General features: G+C 56.5%; 1 protein-coding gene across 10 annotated transcripts; it reads left to right on the top strand.

The window, feature by feature from the left end:
• Window positions 1-5,310: 5,310 nt before the first annotated feature.
• CHST1 (carbohydrate sulfotransferase 1) lies at window positions 5,311-24,180 on the top strand. Of its 10 annotated transcripts, XM_061381245.1 has the most exons (5): window positions 13,380-19,385; window positions 19,498-19,572; window positions 19,715-19,833; window positions 20,490-20,584; window positions 22,029-24,180. In XM_061381245.1, the coding sequence occupies exon 5, from the start codon at window positions 22,071-22,073 to the stop codon at window positions 23,304-23,306; it is 1,236 nt and encodes a 411-aa protein (XP_061237229.1). In that variant the 5' UTR covers window positions 13,380-19,385; window positions 19,498-19,572; window positions 19,715-19,833; window positions 20,490-20,584; window positions 22,029-22,070; the 3' UTR covers window positions 23,307-24,180. The 10 variants fall into 10 exon arrangements, with proteins under 10 accessions (XP_061237232.1, XP_061237230.1, XP_061237235.1 ...); XM_061381246.1 differs by lacking the exons at window positions 13,380-19,385; window positions 19,498-19,572 and adding an exon at window positions 5,331-5,729 and having other exon boundaries at window positions 19,711-19,833; XM_061381251.1 differs by lacking the exons at window positions 13,380-19,385; window positions 19,498-19,572 and adding an exon at window positions 5,331-5,729 and having other exon boundaries at window positions 19,705-19,833.
• Window positions 24,181-25,650: the final 1,470 nt, after the last annotated feature.

The raw sequence follows: 25,650 nt of genomic DNA, 5'->3' as shown, positions 1-25,650 counted from the left end.
CAGGGGCTGAGGCTTCTGTAGGCAGGAGAGGAGGCGTGAGGCCAGCCCTGCCAGGGGCCTGCCTCATCTGGGCCAGCCTCTCTGGCCACGGTAACGTGGAGGCCTGGGCATGACCCAGGATGCGGGATTTCGTTGCAGCCCACCACCCTGCACCGTCCACTCCCGGTCCCAACACCTGCCCCGCCCCAGGACTTGTTCATTGTACTCTTGTTTTCCGATCAGACACACGGATGCAGCCCACCTCTGGCCTTGTTTGCCTTTGCTCAGTCTGTCCGTCTCCCCCAGGGTTCTGTGACTGGGTGGGGAGCCAGAGGTGGAGGCCCTCTCCAGGTGACCACAGACTACGATGGGGCCCCCTCTCCACCCCACCAGCAAGGAAGCTCTCGGAAGCACCTAGCGAGACACTGGATCCCGAGAGCGCACCCTCATCTGTCCTCAGTCTGGGCCTCCAGGATGAGTGCGGCAATGGCTGCAGAGAGGCTCAGGGCAGGTCAACTTCTGCGCTGACCTCTTCCTCAGAGGCGGCTCCTCCAGAAGGAAGTGGCCATTTGGCCTTCTGTGACCTCTTCCTTCCTCCCAGAAACTGGGGGGGAATTGGGTGACACTTGCCTTGGCAAGATCTGGGCTGGACTGAGTGAGGCCAGAGGAAGGAAGACGGAGCCTGCAGGCTGGGATAAGGCCTGAGTCAGTCAGCGGAGGATCGAGACAGACACCTCCTGCATTCCGCCCAGCAGGGCCAGCAGGGCTGGAGCCCTGGAGTGCCTGGGGTAGTCCGGGTAGCAGGTGTGTTGTGGCTTGGCTACCTCCTAGAAATAAATCGCTTAGTTGCCCTGTTTCCTGCCTCCACTAAGATATGTTGGCATCCTCTGATTTACTGCTGTAACTGGAGGAGAGGGACTGTCTGTTGGGAACAGGTTCAAGAAGAGGAGGAGTCAGGAGGGAACAGGGCTTCCTCCCTGGCCCCTTGGCTGGCATCTGAGGCCCGGGCTTAGAGGTTGCAGCCACCAGCAGGACAAGCTCTTTGCAGAGAGGTTTTGGGAAACTTAGGGTGCAAATCGTTATGTCTCGGGGCCCTGGGGACCTACCTAGGACCCCTGTGCTGGGGAAGAGGCTGCTCTTCTGGCTCCAGCAGCCCAAGGAGGGGCTCTGGGAGCCTCAGGAGTCATCTCTTGGCCTGGCCATTAGCTTCCCTGCAAAGGTCAAAATTGGGGAGACATGGTACGTGGTGGGGGCACTTCAAGTAGCCTCATGGCCTTTGGCAGGTTCTAGAGCAGGAGCAGACAAGACAGATGGTCAGTGGTGACCGCAGTGGTCAAGCTGGTCTGGGAGCCACATAAATTCCCTTTGAGAGGTTCAGAGACCCTTTAGGTGGGACAGTAGGATGACCTTTCAAGGGGCTTCAGCTTGAGGATCTGACAGGGCAGGAAGGGGAAAGAACAGGAATTTGGGAGTTTTGGCCAAAATGATACATTCTGAATCTAGGATCTCATGAGGCCTGGTGACCTGTGGGCCCGGTGACCTGTGGGCCTAGTGACCCATGGGGTTCTTACGAGAAAGAAATGGGGTCACGTATTCCTAAGGAAGCAAAAGTTCCAGGTAAGGTCCTCAAATATTTGTCTTATTTCAACCACAGAGAAGTTGAGGTCCTTTGATTCATCTAGAAGAGGAATTCATCCAGAATAAGACTTCATCTTGGACAGGGCAGAATTGGGGGAAAAGAGATAGATAAGAGACCTTTCCTTCCAAGAGCTGTAGACCCACTCATTCCAACCCACTTCTTCTGTGGCCTCGGCTAAGTTGATTAACCTCTCTGGGCCTCAGTTTGCTGATCTATGAAATGGAGTCGGTTTGGCTCGCCTCTGAGGCCTCCTCCAACTCTTATCATCCAATCACCCATGGGGAAACTGAGGCTCCAGAGGACGGGTCCACGGGGCCTTGCCACCTCCACCCAGGCTTTTCAGATTGGAACTTTCTCTACAGGTACTTCAGGCTCTCAGGCCTGAAGTCCGGGGCCAGCCAGGAGTCGTCTTCCACGCCCTCGCTGCCTTGTCAGCATCCCTGTGAGACAGGGCAAATTGAGGATCCCTGCGCAGATCTTAAATCAGAGCCTGGGCCATCAATCTCTCAGAACAGACTGAAATAACCAGGTGGGTGGCACAGACTGCCACCGCCTGGACAGAGAGGGATATTAAAAAGCTGAAATCTAGAGCCCCCAGATCCCTTAACCAATTTCCCCAAACCCCAGGGACCTGCGCTCTGAAGGGAGAACTCATTTTAGAGTTCTCTGGGAAGGTCTGGGGGCTCCGTTTCAGGAAGCTCCTGTGTCTGGGGGCTTCTGAAGACCCCAACCCCTGCCACCATCCTGTCCAGCCCATTCAACCTGCCATTCCTCCCTGTAGGCACCCTCTCTAGAGTCAGGCTGGCAGTGGTGGGGCAGCTAAATGGTTCGCAGGTAGAACCAACCAGCCTGCTTGCTCAAACGCTGGCTCTGCTGCTCACCAGCTCTGCACACCTGGGCAAGCCGTTTAACCTGTTTGGCTCTCAGTTTCCTCATCTCTGAAATGGGAATGCTCACACCTCCTTCATAGAGTTGTTCTGAGGATGAAACGGACTAATCCACACAAAGTAAATAGTACTGTGCCCGGCACAGGGTAAGACCTTGAATGTTAGTCATTAATGTCAATCTTCCTATATTATTCCACACATGAGCTCCATCTGGCAAGCCGCTGCTGCCTCTCACAGGCTCTCCTGCTCTTTTGCCTTTTTTTACACCCTATCCATCCCTCAAGCCTCAGTTCAATGGCCTCTTCCTCCAGTAAGCCTTCCCTGAATGGCCCTCCGAGGCTCCATCTTCCTCCGACTTCCAAAGCTACATGTTTTGCACTCAAGTCACATTTGTAGCAACTGGTTTTGGCTCCTCCGTTGGGATCCAAATGCCCTGAGCAAAGGCCTGTTTTCTCCATCCTCTCCTCCCCTGTAGCGTCTGCCACAGTGCTGTGCGCACAGTAGGCGCTCACAAAACGCTCATGCTTGTCAACTGGGAGATTCCAGGAAATGAAACAGAATCCCGGTGTTCCCGAGACCAGGTCTTTTGTCTATTTTTAGAGTTTAAATAGTTTTCAAAAAAAAAAAAAAAATTCCGAATTCCACTCCATCTTTCCATTACAACCCCACCAATCTTTTCATGTCGGCCAGAGGTACATTTCCTTCCTCTCCACTCGAAACACACTAGAATTTGAAAAATGAGGCGCTGGATCTGAGAGGGCGAGATAGAGGAGGTGCTCTCTAAACCCCCGACTATTCCTCTCAGGCTGAAGATGGTGGGGAGGGATTAGCTCTGGGTGAAAGGGAAGGGTCTGATGGCTCAGGTCTGGGCTCTTGGAGACTGGTTTTCTAGAGAGATGAACAGGGTTTTGAAAATCAGAAGTCCTTGCTCCTGGAAGGTCAGCACTGCCACTCCTTGGGGGAGCACGTGGGGAAACTGGTCTGATCAGCTTGAGGTGGAGATGGAGGCTTGGGGCTACCATCCCGGCTGTGGTGGGAGGAGGGCGGGCCACGCTGAGGTCGCTGCAGCTGAAGAACTCACTGGAAGAGGAGCGTGGGTAACATCGGATCGTGATGGCCTGACGGGGACCCACTGCCAGACTGACTGCCAGTGGCGGTGGGGGAGTTTATCTCATTACGAATTTGCAGTTGTGACCAAGATAAATGACTGTTTGGTTTTGGTGGGCCCCTGGGGGGCAGAGGCTTTCATACCATCTGGCTCTGGCAGAGAGAGGGTCTCAGTGATCTGAATACGGAGGCCCTTAGAGAAGCGCAGAGGCCACACCCTTCTCTGGGTGACTGAGTTTAATGTTCATTTCTGGCTGCCCCGAACCCCAGCCTGCCAGTAGCAGTGACAGCACTGTGCAGTTATTAAGCGCTTGGCATGGGCTGAGTGCTTTGCATACATTTTACCATCTAGTGTACAGCAGCCCCGAGAGGCGAGGACTGGTATCTCCATCTTTTGGGGGAGGAAACTGAGGCGCAAAGAGGTTGCATCCTTCATGCACATATTCGGAAGACTGTGGCCCAGGGGCTCCCGTGCCAACAACTCAATCACACAGTCTGTGGTTGGGTGAGGAGGCTTCCCTGGGGTGCCTGAAGTTTTCATGTCACCCATGAATCTCTGGCTATAACTGGAAATCAGAGTTTCAGAGATGGGTGGAGATAGAAGCTGACTGCTTTTCCTGGCCTCAGAAGATAACTGCTTGGTCAGAAGCTGAGGAGTGACAGGGGATCGGCCAGATGAGGACACAGGCCCCCACGGTGGCCAGCCCCTGCACAGTCAGAGCTGGTGGCAGAGCTGCGCTTCCCTGCTGTCCCCTGCAGCCCAGGGGCCACTGCTCCCAGGTACTCTCTGCCTGTTTACCCGGCTTCTCCTACACTTCACTCTGAGAGGCCAGGGGTCCATCTGTCTTGTCACCAACGAGTCCCTGGTGCCCATGCAGACACGGCCTTCGAAAGATGCTCAGTCAATATTTATGCAAAGAATGAGAGGCTGAGGTGCTCAGCCTGCGGGCTCTGGGCTCTGCCGGCGGGTCTCCCTACATAAGGGAGGCAGTGGCTCCAGATTTCCACCTAGGAGCCCCAGCATCTGACTGGTAGGACGGGTGGGGGTGGGGGCGGGGTGGAGGGCTGGCCTGGAAGAGGGTCCGCCAGCAAATGCAGCTTAATGCCTGCCCCGCACCCCAAACAGCCTGTGGACCCCGCCCAAGAGGTACCAATGGAGCAGGAGCAAACGATTCATTTCCACATCTGAGAAATAAAGGGGGTGGAGGGGCGTGACCTAGGGGTCTGTGCTGGGCTATTGGTACCAAAAGATACAAAAAGGCTCCTGTTGTGGGTTCTGGGGTCCCCGAGCTAGGCTGGGGGCTGCAGGCGAACTTCTGAAGGTGGAGGGGCATTCAGGCGGAAGGCCGTCGGTGAGCGCTTTCCACCCCCGCCCCACACACACCGGGGGCGGGGTAGGGGTGTGTACAGAAAGTGGTGCCAATGGGTAGCCTGCGCCTTCGCTCGCTGGGCTTCCAAAACCCGGGTTGTGGGTGTGGCTCCCCCCGGGTTTGGATGGGTTGGCACAGGAACCGGCCTGCGAACGGGGGTGTCCCGAGGGCTGGTGGCTGGAGCAGCGCGGGGAGCCTGAGCCGGCAGGGCGGCGCGGGGAGCGGGAGGGCGCGCGCTGGCGGGGTGGGGAAGAGCAGGGGGCGGGCGGCAGCTGAGGGGCGGGCGGCTTTGGGGGGGTGGAGCCCGGACCGCAGCGCCCGCCGCTCGCTCGGCGCCGTAGCCGCCGCCGCTGCTGCCCAGGGCTCGGGACGCAGGGCGGCTGGCGCTCGGCGAGGCTCCGGCGCCCCAGGCTGCCGCGCTCTCGGTCCCAGCCCCCGGCCCCCGGCCCGGCGCCCCCGGGGCTCTCGCGCTCCGGTCTCCGATCCCGTACCCCGACCCGGAGAACGCTCTCAGCTGGCCGAGCGGTCCTGGGCTCGCGCCCCCGGGCCATGAAGAGGGGCCCGTGAGGGGCGCGCGGAGGCGGTGGAAGAGGCAGGAGGAGGGAGGCCGAGGAGGAGGGCGCGGGAGGCAGAGGATGCCGCCGCCGCCGCCGCCGCCGCCTGCCGGCCTCCGGCGAGCCTGACTCCAGACCCGAGGATGGAGCCGGCGCTGGGCGCTGCAGCGGCTCCCGGCGCGCCCCCGACCAGGTACCGGCCGGGCCCGGCGGGCCCCGGGGCGGGAGGGAGCGGACACTCGCCGCAGCAGCCGGGAGGGGCGCGGGCGCGGTGGGAGACGCCCCTCCGCTTGGGGACAGTCGCTACGGGCGGTGCGGGGCGGGGGGAGGACCGCAGCTTGTCGGGCGCAGGAAGGGGCTTTCCGGGGCCGGCGGCGGGTGAGCGCCGCGATCGCCCTGGCCCTCCCCGCCCCCATTCGGGGAAGGCAGTAAACTTGAGTCGCGCGGCGGCCGCGAGGCACCCGCTCCCCTCCTCGGCGGAGCGCACTCGGGGGCTGCCTGAGGCTTGGCGTCCCATAGCCTGCCGGGCTCGGGGCTGCTGAGACCCCTGCAGACCCTGGGGTCCCTACGTCTGCACCAACTTTCCAAAACCACGCTGCACGCGGAGACGGGGGCTGTCGTCTGCTTCCTGCCCCCAGCCACTGCCCCGCACCCGCACCCACCACTCTGCGATGAACTGGTCTTGGAGGGGGAGGGGGGAACAGGGGCTGCTGGAAGGTGCAGCCCTCCCACGGAAGCCAGAACCACCCGCCTGCTCTTCCCCTCCTAGAGAGCAGCCCCTCCCAGGCTCTGGGAACCCAGAGTGGCCCTAGCCGGGAAGCTAGGGGTTAAAAGGTAAGATCTAATGGTAGCCCTCAGGTGGCACCTTGGCCTGATTTGCGATGCCACAGGGTACCCTCCCCCGCCCTCCTTCCTGCGCCCGCCCCCTCCCAGGGTTACCGCTCCTCACCTCTGGTGCGGCTTTTCTCCTGATGGACTTAAACACTGTTCCGAAGCTGGTGGCTAGGGAGTCCAGGCGCCAGAGAATGGGCTTAGACTTTTGACAGAGAGGTGAAGGCAGCGGGTAGGGAGGTGGATGTCCAGAGGGTAGATAAGGACTGGAGGCAGAGGGGACCGGGGGTTGGGGGCGGGAGGTGGGACCGGTGTAGGAGGCAAGCAGGAGGGGGCCCGAGGTACCAGGTACCTGCTTCAAGGGTTCCTCTACCCCTTGAGGTGGGGCTGGCTGCCACAGGCAGAGACCTTACTTAGATGGGCAGTCCCCAGGCTCCGGCCCTCAGCAGCTGGGGACACTTAGGGGCAGCACCATGGCCCTGTTTCTTTCTCCAAGTGCTCTCACCGTCATGACTCACGCATTGGATTCACCAAGGAGGTATCAAGCTTCCGATCTATTCTCCTCCTCTCCCTCCTGGATCTTCCGGGAGCTACTGGGGCTTGGAGGGGTGGATTTGCCCTGGGCCATTGGCCCCCTGAGGGAGGCCCCGAAGCCTGGCACTGCAAACCTTCATTTCCCTGCTGCTGTCCTGATGTTGGCAGGTGAGGGGCTAGGCCAGGGCGGCGGGGGACTGGGGAGGTGAGAGGCTGCCTCTGCTAATGTTGCCCCCAGCCCTGCTGAGGCTTTGAAATCCTAGCCCCACCTCCTTCCTGGCACACACCGTTAACACACACCTCATCGCAAAGCGGAAGCACATTTTCCCCTTAAAATTCCAAATTTCCCTCTTCGCTGAGTATTGCCATGTTTTTGCTTGGAGGGTTCCTCTTCAGCGTCTGAAGTCAAGCTCCTCTTGCCGACAAGCTTCCCTCCTGTGTGGCCAGCTTTGCCGTGGGCAGGTCCCCATTCGAAGGGATGTGCTCTTCTAGGGCCCTAGTTCCCGAGGAGGGTTGCTGAGGGGCTGATACAGGGGCATGAGTATCCCGGCCACATCTCCACGCAGGAGGTGTGCATCTGTGCTCCGCTGAGTCTGCAGAGGGCCCAGATGCCATGCTCTCACTGGGCGGGGAGAGGCTTGAACCCCCTTCCGCCCACCCCCCAACTCCGCTGCAGTTCCCCTTCCCCACATCCCTGTCTCCCTCCCTTGCCCACTGTGGGTCTCTCTTTACTTTTCCAACTCACTCTGCATTGGTGCGGGGAGAGAGCATTTGATATTCATAATCTGGTTCAGAGAAGGTCCCGAAGCCCTGAGTCACGGTATGGTTTCCATGGAAACAGACTTGTTCATCGCGGCGGTGGTGGGGGAGAAGGGAAACATATAGTAAAAATCCAGGCTCCACAAGTGTGGTTGGAGTTGGACCAGCTCCCTTCATGGGGAACAGGGAGCGGCAGGGCAAGGCTCTGGGGTCCTTGTGGGAGGGGCTGCCTCTCCCCACCCACTGGGGTTAGCCCTCCCACCTGGGAGCCGCTCAGCTCCTTCTGTGGCTCCTGGCAGGTTCTGCTTCTCCCACGGGCTTTCTGACTAGGTGCTAGGGCTCATGGCCACCAGTGTATGCCTCAGTCTCCTCCTCTGTGAAATGGGAAAGTAAGAGCTCTTCACCCACCTCATAGGGCTGTTGTGAAGGTCAAATGTGTTAACCTGAGGAACATACCAAGAACACGGCCATAGTGAGTGTTCAGTGAGCGCCATTAATTCAAGGTGTTGGAAGGGCACTACCCCTGGCGGTGCATTCACCTGGATCTACCCCTCTGCGTCCGGCAAGGTGGTCTTGACATCTGGCGGGGCTGGCCTCCTGCTTCCTGTAAGAGCCTCCCCAGGAACCGCCAGTACACCCCCAGCTAGGAACCAGCCATCCCTTTCTTCCTCCCACGGAGCACATGTTTAGGTGGCTGAGGGCCTGAGCACCGTGCTCAGGAGTCCTGGCTCCCATTCAGACCCCACCTGCCTGGAGGCTTGTGGGAACACATCCTCCCAAGTCCAGATGGCCGGGCAGCGTCCTGTTTCGGCCGCTTGGAGCTCTGAAGACTGAGAGAGGGGACTGGAGCCGGGGCGACCTTCCTGGATCCCGGAGAGGCGGGTTCACCTGGCTGGAGAAGCATCTCCTGGTGACCCACTGAAGAGGAATCAGGAATTCTCCAGAAAGATAACAGATGCTGGCCTCCTCATCCCCGCAGGTTAGAACCTCTGCAGCTGAAGTGTGCCCAGCGCACCCTACAAGTCTGGATTGGCTCTGGGCTCCAGCCCAGCAGGCTGGGAGACGGGCGCCTGCCCACATCTGCTTACCCCAGCAACCTGTGCCTCAGCAGTGTCTGGGCAGTGGCTCGAGGCCACTCTGGGCTCCAGTGATGGCCCAGCCAGTCTCCCTCACCGGTCCGTTTTTCAGTTGCTGCTCTCCCCTCACTGGCCTGTAGACAACCCCTCCTCCTCTCCACGTCACTGGTCACTGTCTCCCTCCTTCCCTCCCATAGGGAGGGTGTCCACTCCGAGCTCCCTAAAAGGCAGTCCCTGCATCAGTACCAGCTCTCAGAGCTACGGCTCATTCTCCACACCTGCTTGCTCTTCCTTCTGTTTTACAGATGGGAAAACTGAGATCCTTGGGCTTTGCCAGTCAAAGCCATCACTCGAACTGGCCTTGGCTGCCCCCAGCCCCACCCCCGCCCTGAGGCTGTCCTTCCCTCTTCCCTGGCAGCCCCAGGTGGCCCCAGAATCCCCTGGCCCCCAGCCCCCTCCATGCTGACAGTTTCCCGCCTAGGTTTTTCCCCCGCAGGTCTCTCTGGGCAGCTTTGCCATCCTCATTGGTGTTCACAACACCTTCCAATTTAATACCCTCTGCAAATTTCGTTAACAGACTGTTTACTCCCTCTCTCAGGATCGTTAATGAAGATGTTAGTAAGATCTGACCCAACAAAGCTGGGTCTTGGCAGCCCTGCCTTCTCTCTCGGACTCTGTCCCTCAGCTCCTTCCCCCTGGGCTTGCCTCCTCCACCTGGGAGCCTTGGGACCTGCCCCTTCTTGCTTTCAGCCCCATGACAAGTGCTTAGGGCCAAGTCTGTTTGAATTAATTTTGTAAGATTACTCAAGGCGCTGTATCAAATGCTTTGCTAAAAATCAAGATATATTACCCTGCCTGCATTCCCTTCATCTACCAGTCTTGTAATTCTATCAAGAAAGCTATCAACTTTGTCAGGCATGATTTGTTCTTTATAAATCCCCACGGTACCGCATGGGGCACAGAGTTCCCGCGTTTTCTAAATGTTTAGTGATTCTCTCTTTGTGTTTGCTCCTTGATTAGAGCTGGAAGGCCATGGGCTGAGAATTGTCGCAAATGCTCATCTCTTCCTCTGGGACAGAGAACAGAGCACAGTCCTCCCCTTCTCTGGGTCTCTGCTGGGGAAAACGAGTCACTTAGCACCCACTGCGTCCTTGCAGGGTGCTGAGGGCCCCAAGTTGGGCACCCCCGACCCCAAGATGGGTGGGTGGGTAGAGGGCCTGGCGCCCTCCCTCAGGGATTCTGTAGGCAGGTGAAGATGACAGACCAGTCTGGTGCTGATATTTCAAAGGTGCTGTGGAGTGAGTACCTTGCACAGCGCACTCAGAGCATTACCGTGACGTTGAGTGTTACGTTCGTGATCTTGTTTAAGGGAGGTGGGTGATCTCTCCTCTCCCTGGGTGCCTGGGAAAGTGCAATGAGGGTAAGCCTGCCCTGGATCCGAGGTCTGGGTCTCAGCCTCTGCCGTCTTGCTCCTGACGTCTTAAGTTTGCCTTAACAGGGTCAGCACAATAGCTGGGGCGGTTCAGACCACGGGGTTTAGGGGGTCAGGGAAGGAAGCTGCGTCTTTAGGGAGAAACTCAAGACAGGTGAGGACTTCGCTGCGTATGCACCTCACACATATAAACTGCATCTGGCCCCTCCTCTGCCACTTCTCAGCAGGCCGCTCAGCCTCAGTGAGCCTCGGCCCCTCCCCTGTGAGATGGATCCTCTGTGAGCAGTTGCTATCATGTCTTTTTCGGGAGGTCCCTGTTGATGTAGGGGCAGAGGTGCTCATCTGATTGTCAGGGTACCCGTGAGCAGCTCTCCCCAACACTTCTCATCCAGGAGACAGACAACTGGCAGACTGAACTGTCTGGCATCCTTGGGGCCAGCTGGGGGCTGGTGGTACGTTCTGGGCTTAGGGGCCAGGGGGACCTTCTGGATCTTGAACCCAAACCCTCTGCCCCATTCCAGACCGTTCCAGGCCAGGTGGTAATCAAGACAGTTTTTGGTGTCCTCTTGGCTGCGTGGCATTTGGGCATTTCTGGCCTTGCTGGCCATGAAACCACCCACTCCCCTACCTCTACTCGTCCAACCAGAGCCAGGGCCCCAGAGTCGGGGGCAGAGTCTGTTTTGGTTAGTGCCTATCCGGTGGGACATTGCCCTGCGCCCTCTGCATGCTCGCACCAGTATTTTTTCTAATCTTTGTGATGGGCTTCTCTTTGTCATTCAGCTGGGGAGGGGAGAACCCCTTGGGAAGCGGTGAGATGGTACCCACCCACCTGTGGTGTGCCAGGAGCCAGGCAGGAAGGGCTGCAGGCAGCTGACGCAGCTGGACCCGCACCCCTCCAACCGACACAGCAGGGGTCTGATCCTTGGAGATGGTCACTGGGTGTTTGCTGGGCGAACCTACTTCCGGGTCTGCGTGAACGCTGAGGTCAAGGTTGGCACTGGTGTGTGTGGGGAGCCTGGTGGCCACCTTGGCCCTGCCTGTCCCCTCTAGTCCCCTCTAGTCAGCGCATGGGCTGGTGCCATTCCATGCTCTTGGGTGTGGTCTGGGGAATTTCAGCTTTGTGGTTAGGGCCAGCACTTAGGGGTCCTCGGAGCTGAGCTTGAATCCTGGCCCCCACCAAGGACAAGCCGCACACACTTGGACAAGCTCCCTCACTTGTGGGAGATGGCAGCAGTACCTGTGGAAAGCCCCCACTTGAAGGGAGCAAGGCCCGTATTGAGAGGGTGACAGGCAGGAAGGCCAGGGTCTCCAAATGGAGGAAATAGGCTGCAAGTGTCAGACAGTTTTTAATCCCTCTCTTGAGTAGCAGGAAGAAGCAAACTACAAATGTCAGACTTTTTTCCCTTCTCTATACAAATTTAAAAGGAGGTTTCTTTTAGAATTCTGTGTTGCCATGATGACACCTGGTTCCACCTGAACTTAACTTTTCTCAAACCTTGAGCTAACCAATGCATTTTTCTTATGGAAATGTTTTTCTTAAGCTATATTAATGAGCTATGTATTTACCCTGGACTCTGTCTTCAACTTGGTTCCGCCTAAGACTCAGAACCAGTCTGACATACTGGTTTGTCAAGTAAAACAGACTGGTTGTCAGGGTCTCCGTGAGCGGCTCTCCCCAACACTTCTCATCCAGGAGACAGACAACTGGCAGACTGAACTGTCTGGCATCCTTGGGGCCAGCTGGGGGCTGGTGGTAAGTTCTGGGCTTAGGAGCCAGGGGGACCTTCTGGATCTTGAACCCAAACCTTCTGCCCCATTCCAGACCGTTCCAGGCTGGGTGGTAATCAAGACATTTTTTGGTGTCCATTTTTACTTGACAAACCAGTATGTTTTACTCATGCAAATGTTATCTTAAGCTGTGTTAATGAGACTACGCCTTTGCTTGGAAACCTGCCTTTCTTCAAGATTCATGTCAATCATTTTATGGCCCGGGACAACTCACCTTGTGCCAACATTATCTCAAAATGCATGTCGTGGGTGAGGGGCCTGGTGCCAGTCTCTGAGTTCTGAGACATTTCCTGTCTCTAATTAGCAGCCTGCTAGTAGCTATATAACATCCGGCTAAAGACTATCGGGGTGGGGGGCACTCTTTCTGCCCCCTTCTGATGTCTGTGTCAGAATATACTTTAATAAAACTTTATTACACAAAAGCTCTGAGTGATCCAGCCTCGTCACTGGCCCGGGATTGAATTCCTCTGCTCCAGAGGCCAAAAATCCCAGTGCCTTTCACGGCTCAGCAACAACCTTTCAGCATCCCCTCCATCCCATGTAATAGCCCCAAAGCTCAGGTGAGCTTTCCTGGCGCCCAGCCCTCCATCCCGTATCCCCAGGGCCCAGCTGGGCCTTACGCAGGTGGCCCGAGACTGGAGACTCTGGGATCCAGGGACAGATGTCCCCTCTTCCCAGCCCCTCGGGCAGCAGCGGCCTTCGCTTTAGCTCCTGTTGGCTGTTTCTCATCCTTGAAGCAGGGAGGAGGGGCCAAAGCCCCCGGTATCCAGGGGGCGGGGCCTGGGTACTATTCCGATGACGCCTGGCTGCTGGGGAGGGGCGGTGGGGGGACAGGAAACCGGGGCCTTTCCGCCTGATGTGGGTGCAGTGGCCCGCCTACCACAGGCCGGGCTGTGGTAGGATCAGCCCGAGACAGAGAACTGGGCCCTTCTGACTCATCCCTCCCCCGCGAGGAGTCAGGCACACTGGGGCCACGCAGCAGGAGCTGCTGGGGAAAACTTTCCTCAGGTCGGTCGGGACCCCCTGACCGGCAGGACTGTAGGTAGTCCCTGCAATCTGAACAACGGGGTCTCCAGCCTACACAGGTGGTGAGAGCTTCACGGAGGAGGCCGTGGCACTGGTGTAATTTCTTTGAACATTTCCAGGCCACTATTGGCCTGTTTGTAGGTTTGAGTTGTTATTCAGTCGCTCAGTAGTGTCTGACTCTTTGCGACCCCACGGCCTGCAGCGTGCCACGCTTCCCTGTCCTTCACTGTCTCCCAGAGCTTGATTAAACTCATGTCCATTGAGTCGATGATGCCATCCAACCATCTCATCCTCTGCCATCCCCTTCTCCTCCTGCCTTCAATCTTTCCCAGCATCAGGGTCTTTTCCAATGAGTCAGTTTTTCACATCAGGTGTCCATAATATTGGAGTTTCAGCATCAGTGCTTCCAATGAATATTCAGGGCTGATTTCCTTTAGAACGGACTGGTTGGATCTCCGTGCAGTTAAGGGACTCTCGAGAGTCTTCTCCAACACCACAGTTCGAAAGCAGAGTAGTCCCTCAAAATCATGCCCAGGGTTGTTAGTGAATCCTGCTCTGTGCCCAGCCCTGTGCTAAGCTTCATCAGCTTTCTTTCTCACAATCCAAATATTTGAAAGATTCTGTGATCATCTTTCCCATTTCATGGATAAGGACAGCTGAGGCCTATGGAGGTTAAGTGCTCTGCTCAGAGTAAAGCATCAGCAGTAGGAGTCAGCCCAGCCCTGGCTGGTCCCACAGCCAGGATGTCCAACCTGCATTCACCCTGCCTCCTCGCACGCCTTTGGGTAAACTTCTCAAGGAGGCTTGCGACACCATGCATGTCCCAGGGTCAAAACATGTGGACATTGGAGTGACCTGCTCTGGAGACATCGAGGCTCATGAGAAATAGCCAAGCCTCTCTGCTGATGGTGAAAAGTTGGTGGATGGTCAACTCTGGATGCTTGTCTTCGGAACCATGATTGTGAGAACTTGCCCCCATCGGAGGTGCCTGAAGGATGTGTGTACTGGTTCCGTGGGGTCTGTGGATAAGCCATGAGGCCCAGGGACTCCAGAGACTGTGTGCAAACCACACGTTTGGATTGGTGTGGATCTGGAGAGAAGGCCCATAGACCTCACAGGGTTTCAGATTGAGGGGGCATGACCCCAAAGAGAAAGGAGCCCTGGGGCTTCCAGTCACCCCTGGGCTGACCCAGACCTCAGAGGCTCAGTCTGGACACCATCAGATCACATCCTCCCAAGGCTGCACTGGCTGAGCTACATATGGGCATCCTGCTTACCTTTAAGGTTGTTTCAGGACACAGCACTGCTAAACTTGTCCTTGGACTTACTAGGTATGAGGTCTTAAGGACAGTGATACCTGCTCAGGGCTCTCGAGGAGAGCCTTCTGGATAAATCTTGTGTTGGATTCAGTAACAGGAATAGTTGGGTATCTCTTGAGCAGGTGCTTTAATCTTCACTTCATGGATCCTATGCAACACGTAAATGAAGTATTTCCCTTTTCTCATCGGCTGCCAGGTAACTCCGACCTGTCTGTGTAACCTCATGGGCTGTTGTGCACTGACCTGGCTCCTCGTTCTTTCGGACTTTCATACCCCTGTTTTCCCCTTGCCTCATTTTCATCACATTATTTTCCTTAGGAAGAAAAAACTTTGCTGTTTTATGTGTTCTAGACTTAACTAAACAAACATGTACGGTGGATCATCACTGGCTACTGCAGACACAGGGATTAAGCATTTCCTTTCTGCAGGCTCCATCCCAGAGGCCTGTTTGCCAACTCTGTGCCCCCGTCCATCTCTTCCCCCATCCAGTTCCCTCTGCTTCTTGCTCCAGTTTCGGGGACCCCAGAGCCTCGGGGCTCCTCCATACTGACTCCAGACTCTGATGAGCTGTGTCATCTGATACAATGATCAGGTTTTTCCCTCTCCTTCTCCTGTCTTCCCGGACTTCACAAAAGCAGGGGAAAAGGGAACAAGGAGAAAAACCAGGAGGGGAGTCATTTCCCCAACTGGGCCTTAGCTGCTCTTCCCAAAGCCTCAGGTCCCCTTTTGGAGGTCTCCCCCTTTTTCAGCTCCTGTCTTATCTCAGCAGCCCCAGGTGACTTCTGTCCCCCGCCTGAGCAGACTGAGCCGTTTTTCTGGCTGAAAGATGGCGAATGCAACCCTGGTGCCTTGGAATTGCCGGTGGAGAGAGCCAGCCAGCAGTGCCCTGGGGAGAGCTGTGCCCTGGGGGCACAGTGAGATGCCAGTGCTGGGTTTAAGTGCCACACCCTGTCATCAGTTGTCCCTCCAGTTCTTGCATGAGGTGGCTTCTCTCTGTTTCCCAAAGTTAATAAACTCAAACTGGATCAACATGCTCAGTATAAACTGTGCCTTCCTCCCACCCGTCTCCTAGCTCCTCCCACCTGGCAGCTACAGTTAACTGGTTCAGTGCAAGTTCTTGTGGTTGTTTATGCATAGATTCAAATAAATGTGTGTGTGTGTATAGATACATTCACATACATTCCCTTTTTAAAAAAATGAGAAATGGTGGCACGCTATTGCCCATGTCTTTTCTGTCTCTAGACTTTAAATTTTTTTTTTTTTTTACTTAATAATCTTGGGTGATTGTTCTACCTTGGTACTTAAACATCTCTGGAGCCTTCTCTGACAGAATCGGTTAAAAAGAAAATGCTAGGGTGGGGGAGAATGTTAATAAAGAAAGGGTTAAGTCTCTAGGGAAGAGAAGGGATGCTCATGGGTAGGTGTTAGGAGGTTTAAGAGCCTTCTAATTGTGTGTGTAAAACTGTGGGCACAAATGGATCTTCAGGGACGAAGGATTGTGTCTCTCCAAGGGGGTCTGTGACCCAGAAAAGACAAAGAACCACAGCATTGGGTTGTGTGGATTAAACAGAGCAGGAGGCAGAGGTTAACTCGTCAAAGGGCAGCGTCCCTTGGTTCTTGGGCCTCACCGGGGCAGCCACGGAGCGGGCTGAGACAGGGGCAGAGCTGCCAGCCCTGGTAGCCTCTTGGAAGGTGACTGGAGCCTTCCCACTTCAGAAGGAGGGTTCCTGCATCGTTCAGGGAGGGTGGTCCTAACCCTGAGGATGAAGTACAAGGGCTTCCCGGGATCGGACAATTCCGATGGCCAGACCTGGGAAGCCCTTAAGGGTCACTGGGTTTAGGAAAAAACCGAGGCACAAAGAGGCCAGGCGATGAGTCTAAGGTCACTAGCCAGGCAAATGCAGAGCCTGTGGGTTGCTCCAGCCTATGACATTCGGTGTTCCTTCCCTGCCGGAGTGGAAGGAGACCAGGGAGCTGAGGCCCTCCGGATGCTATGAGGCTGCCTGTTGCCGCCTGCCTCATGGTGTGTGGGTGAGGGAAGAGGGGAGCACAGAGCAGAGCCCGCAGCCCGGGTGGGCGTGTCATCCCCCCACCTCGCTGCTCCTGCAACATCGTCTCCCCGCCGCCTGCCTGCCTGCGTCCTCACATTAGACTGCACCCAGCCAGCCAGGAATTCTGAACCCAGCCGAGACGCCGCGCTAAGGGGCGGCACTGCAGGATGTGGCCACTAGAGGGCAGCAGGGAAGCCATTGCGGCGGTTCCGCAGGAGAGAGCTCGCCGACTGGGAAGACTGTGCAGAAAGGCAGGGGCTCCGGGCAGAGGCTTGCCTGGCAGAGGTCTGGGCACAGCGGTCAGGGAGCATGTCTGCCTCACCGTCACAGTCAGTGCTGAGGGGTTCTGAGGGACCTCCTTGACTTAGAAAGCACGCGAGGCATCAATGACAATAAAAATAACTTAACATTTATTGAGCACTTCCTCCTCGCTGCTGCTGCTGCTGCTGCTGCTGCTAAGTCGCTTCAGTCGTGTCCGACTCTGTGCGACCCCATAGACGGCAGCCCACCAGGCTCCCCCGTCCCTGGGATTCTCCAGGCAAGAACACTGGAGTGGGTTGCCGTTTCCTTCTCCAATCCCCGCTAGACACTGTACGAAGTAATCCGTCCTAAAAAAACAGCCTTGTTAAAATTATCCCCATTTCTTAGGTGAGAAAACCAGAGGTCCGGGGAGACTAGGGGAATCTGGTCATCCACAGGGCTGGTGCCAGAGCCAACGTCCCAAGCGCAAGGCTGTACCATATTATACGCCTGTTCAGATGACCACTGCTACGGTTATACTTACTTTACGGGTGGGGAAACTGAGGCTCAGAGAAAATGAGTGAGTCGCCCAGGCCCGCGAACCTGCAGAGTGACAGGTCCAGGTAGGTGTGGTTTCATGGCTTGAGCTCTTGGCTCTGAATTCTCCTTCTCCCAGGTGGAGGTATTCCCACTCCCATCCTGTACCCTAATTTGAAGGTGGCTGGTTCTGAAGTCTGAACTTTCCTTTGAGAGTGGGTGACTCCCAAGAGAAGTTAGATTCTGGACGCCCACGTCTAAGGCTTGCCTGGATTTTGACTCACCAGAGGTGGAGGGAGGCCAGGCCGGAGGCTTCAAGAAGCCCCAGCGAGGGGCTCTGGGGCCCACAGTCCGGCTTAGAGGATGGGGGTATTGATATCCCTTGCAGTGGCCAGAGCTCCCCTGGGAACAATGGGGCCGGGCCTCAGGGCCTCTGGTTTCCAGGGCAGTTGCTTCCAGCATACCAAGGACGCTTGGCGGACCCTGGGCCTGGTTCTGCCAGGCTGGCAGGAGAGCAGGGGCATTTCTAGGAGGGCCTGACTTCCTCCATCTTCCCGTTCCCATGCCCTGGATTTGCCCTCCTTGGGGGTGGGGGGTGGGAGGGGTGACAACGGGGTGGCCTGCCTTCAACATCTTCCCCTCCCGGGTGTCCAGATTGCACCTTGTAAATCTGAGTCCTGCTTTTTAAGGGATTTATAGCATCGCAATGATGCTTTAATTCCTTCTGATTTATTGGCAAAGACTGCAGCTTCCAATCCTGGCCTTACAGTTTTTGGGGGTGGTGGTGGTTCAGGGAAGTGAGGGGAAGAAACTTAAAATGGTTTCCTCCTTGAAAGATGCTCATCTCTAAAGAAAACCTTGGGTGAATTGTTTTTGGAACGGGAATCTTAAGAGTTAAGGGAAGCCTCTGTAAAGCTTCCATTTCCTGTCTTGGTGAGGACCAAAGGGTGCTGAAAGTAGTTGAAGAGGGGGTAGGTCAGGGAGGGGGATTTTGAGCATGCCGCCTGGCTGGAATCTTGGCTCTAAGCTTGGAGAAGTTACCTAACTGTGTAGAACCTCAGTTTTCTTATCTGTAAAATGGAACTATGACCCCACAGGGTTACTGTGAGCACTAGATGAGCTGATGCCTGGAAAGGGAGCATATGACTGGGAGAAACATCACGAGTGGCCAGAAGTACTTGCTTTCCTTCATGTTATTTTACCCATAGTGCTCAGAATAGCACCTGGCTCATGCTAGATAATAACATGCTTGTGAATAAATACAAAGGAAATATGGCCGAATGAAATAGCACTGGCACTGAAGAATGGACTCCTGAATAATTTAAAAATATTACTCTGCATGAATATCGGTGACTTTCCCTACCTGTCCTCTAAAGACGTTCACGTTGGTCTTGGGGCACTTGGGCAGGGCTGGCCTGCACTCTGCATGGGGCACATATAAAGCTGAGACGCTGTTCTCTGTGGGTCCTCCGAGCAACCGTGCTGATGGAGATAGCGTCTTCTGCTCTCGTGGGGTGAGGCAGTGTGGGATGGGGGTGCGTTTCTCGGCTTACACCGGAGGTTCCCCAGAACCTCTGACTGCGCCTTTCCCCTGTTTACTGCCACCTGGTGACATGGTACTGCTTCCTCTAAGCACCAAGTAGGGTTTCACACCTAAAACAGGCCTCCCCAAGCCACCGCCAGCCCATTGCTGTCTCACCCCAGCCTGTGCCCATCCCTAAGCTTCAGCATGTTTCTTCTCCACCAAACTGATGGTAGAAGAGCCACAGTGCCAGGCCCAAGAGTCTGATCCAGAGGGACTTGAGTCTCCTACTTCTTACTTGCTTACCACGCCCATTGACGTAGTCTCTGAGCCTTAGTTTCATCATCTGAACAATGGGAGTGAGGACCCTGACCTTCCAGCAGGGGCTCTCAGGAAAACAAGACTCTCTCCCTGGTGTGGAGAGCTGGGTGAGTGAGCTGAACCCAACAGCACTCATTTGGGAAATGAGGACCCACTCGTCCCGCCCCCAAGGGGAATTGTGCCCAACAGTGAACGTGGGAAGAGTACTCAGAAGGCACAGGCGTTCACCCAACCTCCACGAGCCAGTAGTTCAACCAGACCAGACAGCAAAGGGAAGAGCGTGCTCTAAGTCTCAGAAGTCATCTGAACGTCGCCTTCTAACATCTGGTGCCTCTCACGCTGATTCACAAATGAGCAGGGGACATTAATTACGTGCATGTCTGAAGACCCAATATGGGTAGCCTGGAGGAACAGTAAGTCAGGTCTCCTTGGAGGGAAGGAGCGTGGGCTCTGGGGAACCTGCTGGATGGGGGTTAAGCCAGGCATGTGGGTTCAGGCAGTTTTCTCCACGTCTCTGTGCCTCAGCTTTCTTGCCTGTGAAATGGAACCGATACTGGCTCCCACGTAAAGTTCTTGCGGAGCACTGATGAGCAAAGGTAGGTAAACCGCTTAGTGCTTAGGAAATATTCATTGGATACTAACCAAAACGATGCTGTGACCTTGGTGCTTTGACTTAGGGTTTGCAAAGAGCATGAAGGTCAGGGACGCTCCCTGGTCCACTTTTGCTTTGAGTTTCAGGTAGTCGTTCTCCTCTCTCTGTGTGGGTGGAAGAGGAACCTCGCTTCCTTTCTGTCCCTTCCTCCCGGGCTTCAGCGGGTGGGCTGCCTCCACTGAGCTGCCGTTTCCACCTGGAGATCTGGGGTGAGGCTCCTTGCTCTTCCCGACTTCCGCTAACCCCCATTGGGGAAAATCACTGAACAAGGTGAATCGCAAAGGGTCAGGATGCTGCGGATTTTAAGTGCAGAACCCATTTGGACTGTGCTCCAGCCGGCCCCGTTTTCTGGGATAACTTTGACCCCTACGGTACCGTTGTTGGGCACTAGGCTTTGGGTCTGGTTGGGTCAGTCCGATCACCAGAGCTGAACTGAGCTGGCCAGCTTGGGGGTGTTTGTGTCCAGTGGATTTCTGTGCACCTCTCTTGGGTGGTAGCTGGGAGGGGTGCCTCTCTGGGGTGGTTCCCTAAATGGGGCACTGACTCTCAGCTGGGCATGCAGGCTTGCCAGCCCCCTGCCCACTGGAGCATCACTCTCTCATAGGGTATGGGTAGTGGGTGGGAGAGGTGGGTGAAGGGGGTGGGATGCTGCCTGGGACTCAGATGGCTGGACCCAGGGACTCAGAGATGGCACTGGGTTACCTGGAGCCCTGAGTCTCAGTGGGTAGATCTAGGAGAGCAGACAGGGCTTGTGTTGCCCAGCCCTAGGGAGCTGTCCATGGGGCATGCGACACAGGGGAGAAGAGGTGGGAGAGGGCCCTGGGAGCCCCGCTTCAGCACCACTCCTCTCCCTGTCTCCTTGCAGTCTGCTGGCCACGGGACTGCTGCACGGGCTGTGACTGCCAGCGAGGCCTGGAGACCCGGCAGCTGTGGACTGCCCAGTGCCGAACAGCCCCTTTGGTGAGTTGGTGGAGCCCTCCCTCGCCTTTGCCTTCCCCAGGATGGGTCACTGAGCTGGCCTCTCTCGGCTGGGGGGGAGGCGGGGGGGCAACTTCCAGATGCTCAGGTTGGCCCCTACCCCGGGACCCCAGCTCACCCCCACTTTCCCTGCCCTCCCATTCCCCGCATTTCTTCTGTTCCTTGAGATGCCCCTTCTCTTCCACCCTTCTCTTCTCTCTGCCCGGCCTGGGTTCTCTGGGGCCACTGAGGAATCACAGGGGGGTCCCCGAGCTCACCCTGTGGGCTGAAGGGGGTGAGGGCCTAAGGGTGGAGGCCCTTGAGGACTGGCTGGGGGAGGGGTGCTGGAGGAACCAGTTCATCCAGCTAAACCAGTTCACTCACGTGCCCCATGACCAGGACCCCTTTCTCAGTAGTTGTGTCTGACTCTGCGACCCCACAGACTGTGGAGCCCGCCAGGCTCCTCTGTCCATGGGATTCTATAGGCAAGAATACTGGAGTGGGTTGCCATTTCCTTCTCCAGGGGATCTTCCCCACCCAGGGACTGAACCTGTGTCTCTTGAGTCTCCCGCACTGGCAGGCGGATTCTCTACCAATAGCACCACCTGGGGGCCACCCCCTTCCTTAGGGGCCAGGAGCAAATCCTAGAGGCCACTGGGGCCTGGGAAGGGGTGTTTCTCAGCAGCCGCTGGACCCTGTCTGCTCTGGGCCACCTGCCTCTGAGGGAGTCCATGAGCCCCGGGAGTCCTCCACTGGAATAAGTTGGTCACCTGCATCTGTAAATTGGGTGGGGGGAGCAGGAAGGGCTTGACGCCATTGTCCACCTTCCGCAGTCTGGTGGCCAGAGGTTGCTAGCAGCCCACCCACTCAAGGCGTGCAAGGGTTCTTTTTGCACGGGGCCTTGGGTCAGGGGGCGGCATCTGACACGGACCCTTCTTCCTCCTGGGGGTGGGCAGAAGACAGAGGAAAGAGGACCACATGGGGAAGTGGGTGCCAGCTCATGGGAGTGGAAGAAGATGCAGGTGGCCCAGGAGATGCCAGCAGGGGTGGATAGGCAGAGACAGGGGAATGGCTTGAGGTGGGTGGGAGCTGGTCATTCCTCAGGTATGGGAGTTGAGGGAGTTAGGGTCTTGCCCGGTCAGGCCCCACTAAGGTACTCAGTTCTGATGGGAGGCCCCACAGTATTCTGTAGGTTAGACCCTGGGGTATGGGAATGGGTTTGTTCAGTCCCTAAGAGCCCCCGGGAGTCCCCAGAGAATGGTAAAGTCTAGCGTAGGAGCCCCTTCAGTGCTCAGGTGTATTTGGGAGCACTAAGCCATGGAACTGGGGCCCCTCCCCTGAGGGCTGGAGACCCACTCCTCTCGGGGAGCAAGCCGGTGCCCCCCTCCGGCCGTCAGGGGCACCGAAGCCTGGCTGCTCCCTGACAGCTGCCTGCCTTGGCCCCCAGACCTCACATGCTGGAGAAGCAGCCCCATGAAGGTGCCCAGCCATGCAATGTTCCTGGAAGGCCGTCCTCCTCCTTGCCCTGGCCTCCATCGCCATTCAATACACGGCCATCCGCACCTTCACGGCCAAGTCCTTCCACACCTGCCCAGGCCTGGCGGAGGCTGGGCTGGCCGAGCGGCTGTGCGAGGAGGGCCCCACGTTCGCCTATAACCTCTCGCGCAAGACCCACATCCTTATCCTGGCCACCACGCGCAGCGGCTCCTCCTTCGTGGGCCAGCTCTTCAACCAGCACCTGGACGTCTTCTACCTGTTTGAGCCCCTCTACCACGTGCAGAACACACTCATCCCCCGCTTCACCCAGGGCAAGAGCCCAGCCGATCGGCGGGTCATGCTGGGCGCCAGCCGGGACCTCCTGAGGAGCCTCTACGACTGCGATCTCTACTTCCTGGAGAACTACATCAAGCCGCCGCCCGTCAACCACACCACCGACAGGATCTTCCGCCGCGGGGCTAGCCGCGTGCTGTGCTCGCGGCCGGTGTGCGACGCCCCGGGCTCGGGGGACCTGGTGCTGGAGGAGGGGGACTGCGTGCGCAGGTGCGGCCTGCTGAACCTGACGGTGGCCGCCGAGGCCTGCCGCGAGCGCAGCCACGTGGCCATCAAGACGGTGCGCGTACCTGAGGTCAACGACCTGCGGGCCCTGGTGGAAGACCCCCGCCTAAACCTCAAGGTCATCCAGCTGGTCCGGGACCCCCGGGGCATCCTGGCCTCCCGCAGTGAGACCTTCCGCGACACGTACCGCCTCTGGCGGCTCTGGTACGGCACCGGGCGGAAGCCCTACAACCTGGACGTGACGCAGCTGACCACGGTGTGCGAGGACTTCTCCAACTCCGTGTCCACCGGCCTCATGCGGCCACCGTGGCTCAAGGGCAAGTACATGCTGGTGCGCTACGAGGACCTGGCCAGGAACCCCATGAAGAAGACCGAGGAGATCTACGGGTTCCTGGGCATCCCCCTGGACAGCCACGTGGCGCGCTGGATCCAGAACAACACGCGGGGAGACCCCACCTTGGGGAAGCACAAGTACGGCACGGTGCGAAACTCGGCGGCCACGGCCGAGAAGTGGCGCTTCCGCCTCTCCTACGACATCGTGGCCTTCGCCCAGAACGCCTGCCAGCGGGTGCTAGCGCAGCTGGGCTACAAGATGGCCAGCTCGGAGGAGGAGCTCAAGAACCCCTCCATCAGCCTGGTGGAGGAGCGGGACTTCCGCCCTTTCTCGTGACCGGGGCTCCGCGGGTGGGGGCAGGGGGCACAGGGTGTCGGTTTTGATAACATGGACCGTTTTTAACTGTTGCCTTATTTCCCCCTTCCCTCTCCACCCGTCTTTGGTGTCCTACCTGCCCCCTGTCCGCCCCCCTCCCCTTCCACCTGCCTCTCTTTGTCTCTGAAATTTGCACTATGTCTTGGACAGGAATCCCTGGGGCAGAGGGGGCGAAGTGGGGTCCAGCTCCCACCCCACCCCGTTCAGACACTCGAGTGTGTGTCCCTGGTGGATGGTGACAATGTTTACAAGCACCACACTTACACATTCACATGCGCACGCACGCACGCACGCACACACACACACACACACACGGGCGCCTGAGAGGAGAGACACCCCAAACCACACAACTTCTGAGGTTTTTGAATGGACGAGTGGTCAGGGTATGGTAGTTTTTGCACTGTCTTACTTCAACAAGGTAAGAGGTTAAAAGCAAAAAGGCCACCTCTCTCTAATTTATGAATGGTGTTTATCCCTCCACATCCTGCTTCTGCTCCCCAATACCTGCTGCCCCCCACTCCTTGGAGCAGAGAAAACTGCCCTTTCCTGCCCATCCTTGCCTGTCGGTGAGCAGGTTTTTACTGTGAGGTGAATGTGGACCTTGTTTATTTCTTCCAGTCTGTGGCAACGCTGTCTGTCTGTCTGTCTGAGTTTTGTGGCTGCCCCTGGACTAGTGATGGCTGATAAATATTATGGTTTTCTGATTGATCTTGGGGTCCATCTGTGATATCTCTTTGTGCCAAAAAAGAAAAAAAAAAAAAGAGTGGTTCAGTTTGCTAAATGAACATTGAAATGCTTTATCTGTGTTTTCTGTAAATAAAAGAGTGCAATAATGTCTGAGTGTGATTATGGGACATGTGAAAGGGTGAAGGCAGAACTTGGTGGGGTCTAGGTGTTTCTGGCTTTGGGGAGGAGAGACATGGAGATGGAGGAGGGGATTCGATGACCAGCTGCTGGTTTTCAGGATTCGTATCACCCTCAACACCCTCAACAGTTTGTTCACAGTTTCATTTCCCTTCGGTTAGTTGAGACCAGTCACCTGATAGCCAGGGGGTGATGCTCAAAATATTTACCAAGTGGTGTGGCTTGCTGGATCAGTGTCTGGAGATCCTGATGTCCTGGTGACTCTTTCCTGTGCCAGATGTTACTCCTTTTATTGCTGGGTCTGGGGCCAGGATAGCCGGGGAGGGAAAAGTATTCCAGAGTGGGTCGACTCAGGGCAGTGGCCTCTCAGTGGTCTGGATGCATTCAGTACTTTAACAGCTAGTGCAGGTGGCCTGTGGTCTACACTGGCGGAATACCAGTCCTGCTTACTTTCCTTCTGATCCTTGGCAATCTAGCAGCTGCCTCCAAGCGGCTTCCCCAGCTCTTATTCCAAGAAAACAGCTGGTCCCTGGGGTGGAGTTCACAGCTTTGTTGGGCTGGGACAGAGAGAACTCCTGGGATTAGGCAGCCCCAGAGGTCCAGAGGATGAGATGGCTGGATGGCATCACCGACGCGATGGACATGGGTTTGGGTGGACTCCGGGAGTTGGTGATAAACAGGGAGGCCTGGCGTGCTGCGGTTCATGGGGTCGCAAAGAGTCGGACACGACCAAGCAACTGAACTGAACGGAACTGAGAGGTCCTGGGCTTCTCAAGCTTGGAAGAGCTGTCACCCAGCCTTCAAGGGGTTTATTTGTGATAAATAAGCCTGCATGACAGAGAATCAGAAGCCAGAGTGCTGGCCTGTTTCTAGGGTCTAAAGACCGAATCTTAGAGCTCTCTTGGACGACCTGCGTGCCCTGGTTCCTGCCCACCTCCAGCTTCACCCGAGCTGTGTTCCCCTTCACATTCACTCTGGTCTTTTGGCTTTCTTTCAATTCCTTGAACACACTGAGGTTACTGCTCCCAATTTGTTCCCCTCTCCCTGTAACCACACCCTTGGGTAGTGTCCCTTCCCCCCATTTGGGCTTAGCCACATGCCTTGTCTTTGTCAGTGGCTTACAGCGGCATGAGAAGTACCTGAGCTTTGGAACTTGTTCCTTTTTGCTGCTTTTTAGATACCTTTAACTGCCTTGTGAAGGAAACCCAGGGCAGCTTGCTAGAGAATGACAGACCACGAAATGAAGAACCAAAGAGCCCCAGCCAATGGCCAGCCAGTTCCTCACTGACTTGGCCACTGATACGGGTGCTCGAGTGAGCCCCAGCCCAAGCCAGCGATGCAACCTGACGTAGATTGTGGGAAGTGCCTTGCTGAATCCAGCCAAATTTCTGACCCACAAAATTGAGTTTAAAAAAGTTGTTTTAAGCCACTAAGTTTTGGA

This window comes from Bos javanicus, chromosome 15, assembly GCF_032452875.1.
Source record: "Bos javanicus breed banteng chromosome 15, ARS-OSU_banteng_1.0, whole genome shotgun sequence".
Classification (NCBI taxonomy): Eukaryota; Metazoa; Chordata; class Mammalia; order Artiodactyla; family Bovidae; genus Bos; species Bos javanicus.
This window is presented reverse-complemented; position numbering and strand designations above follow the sequence as displayed.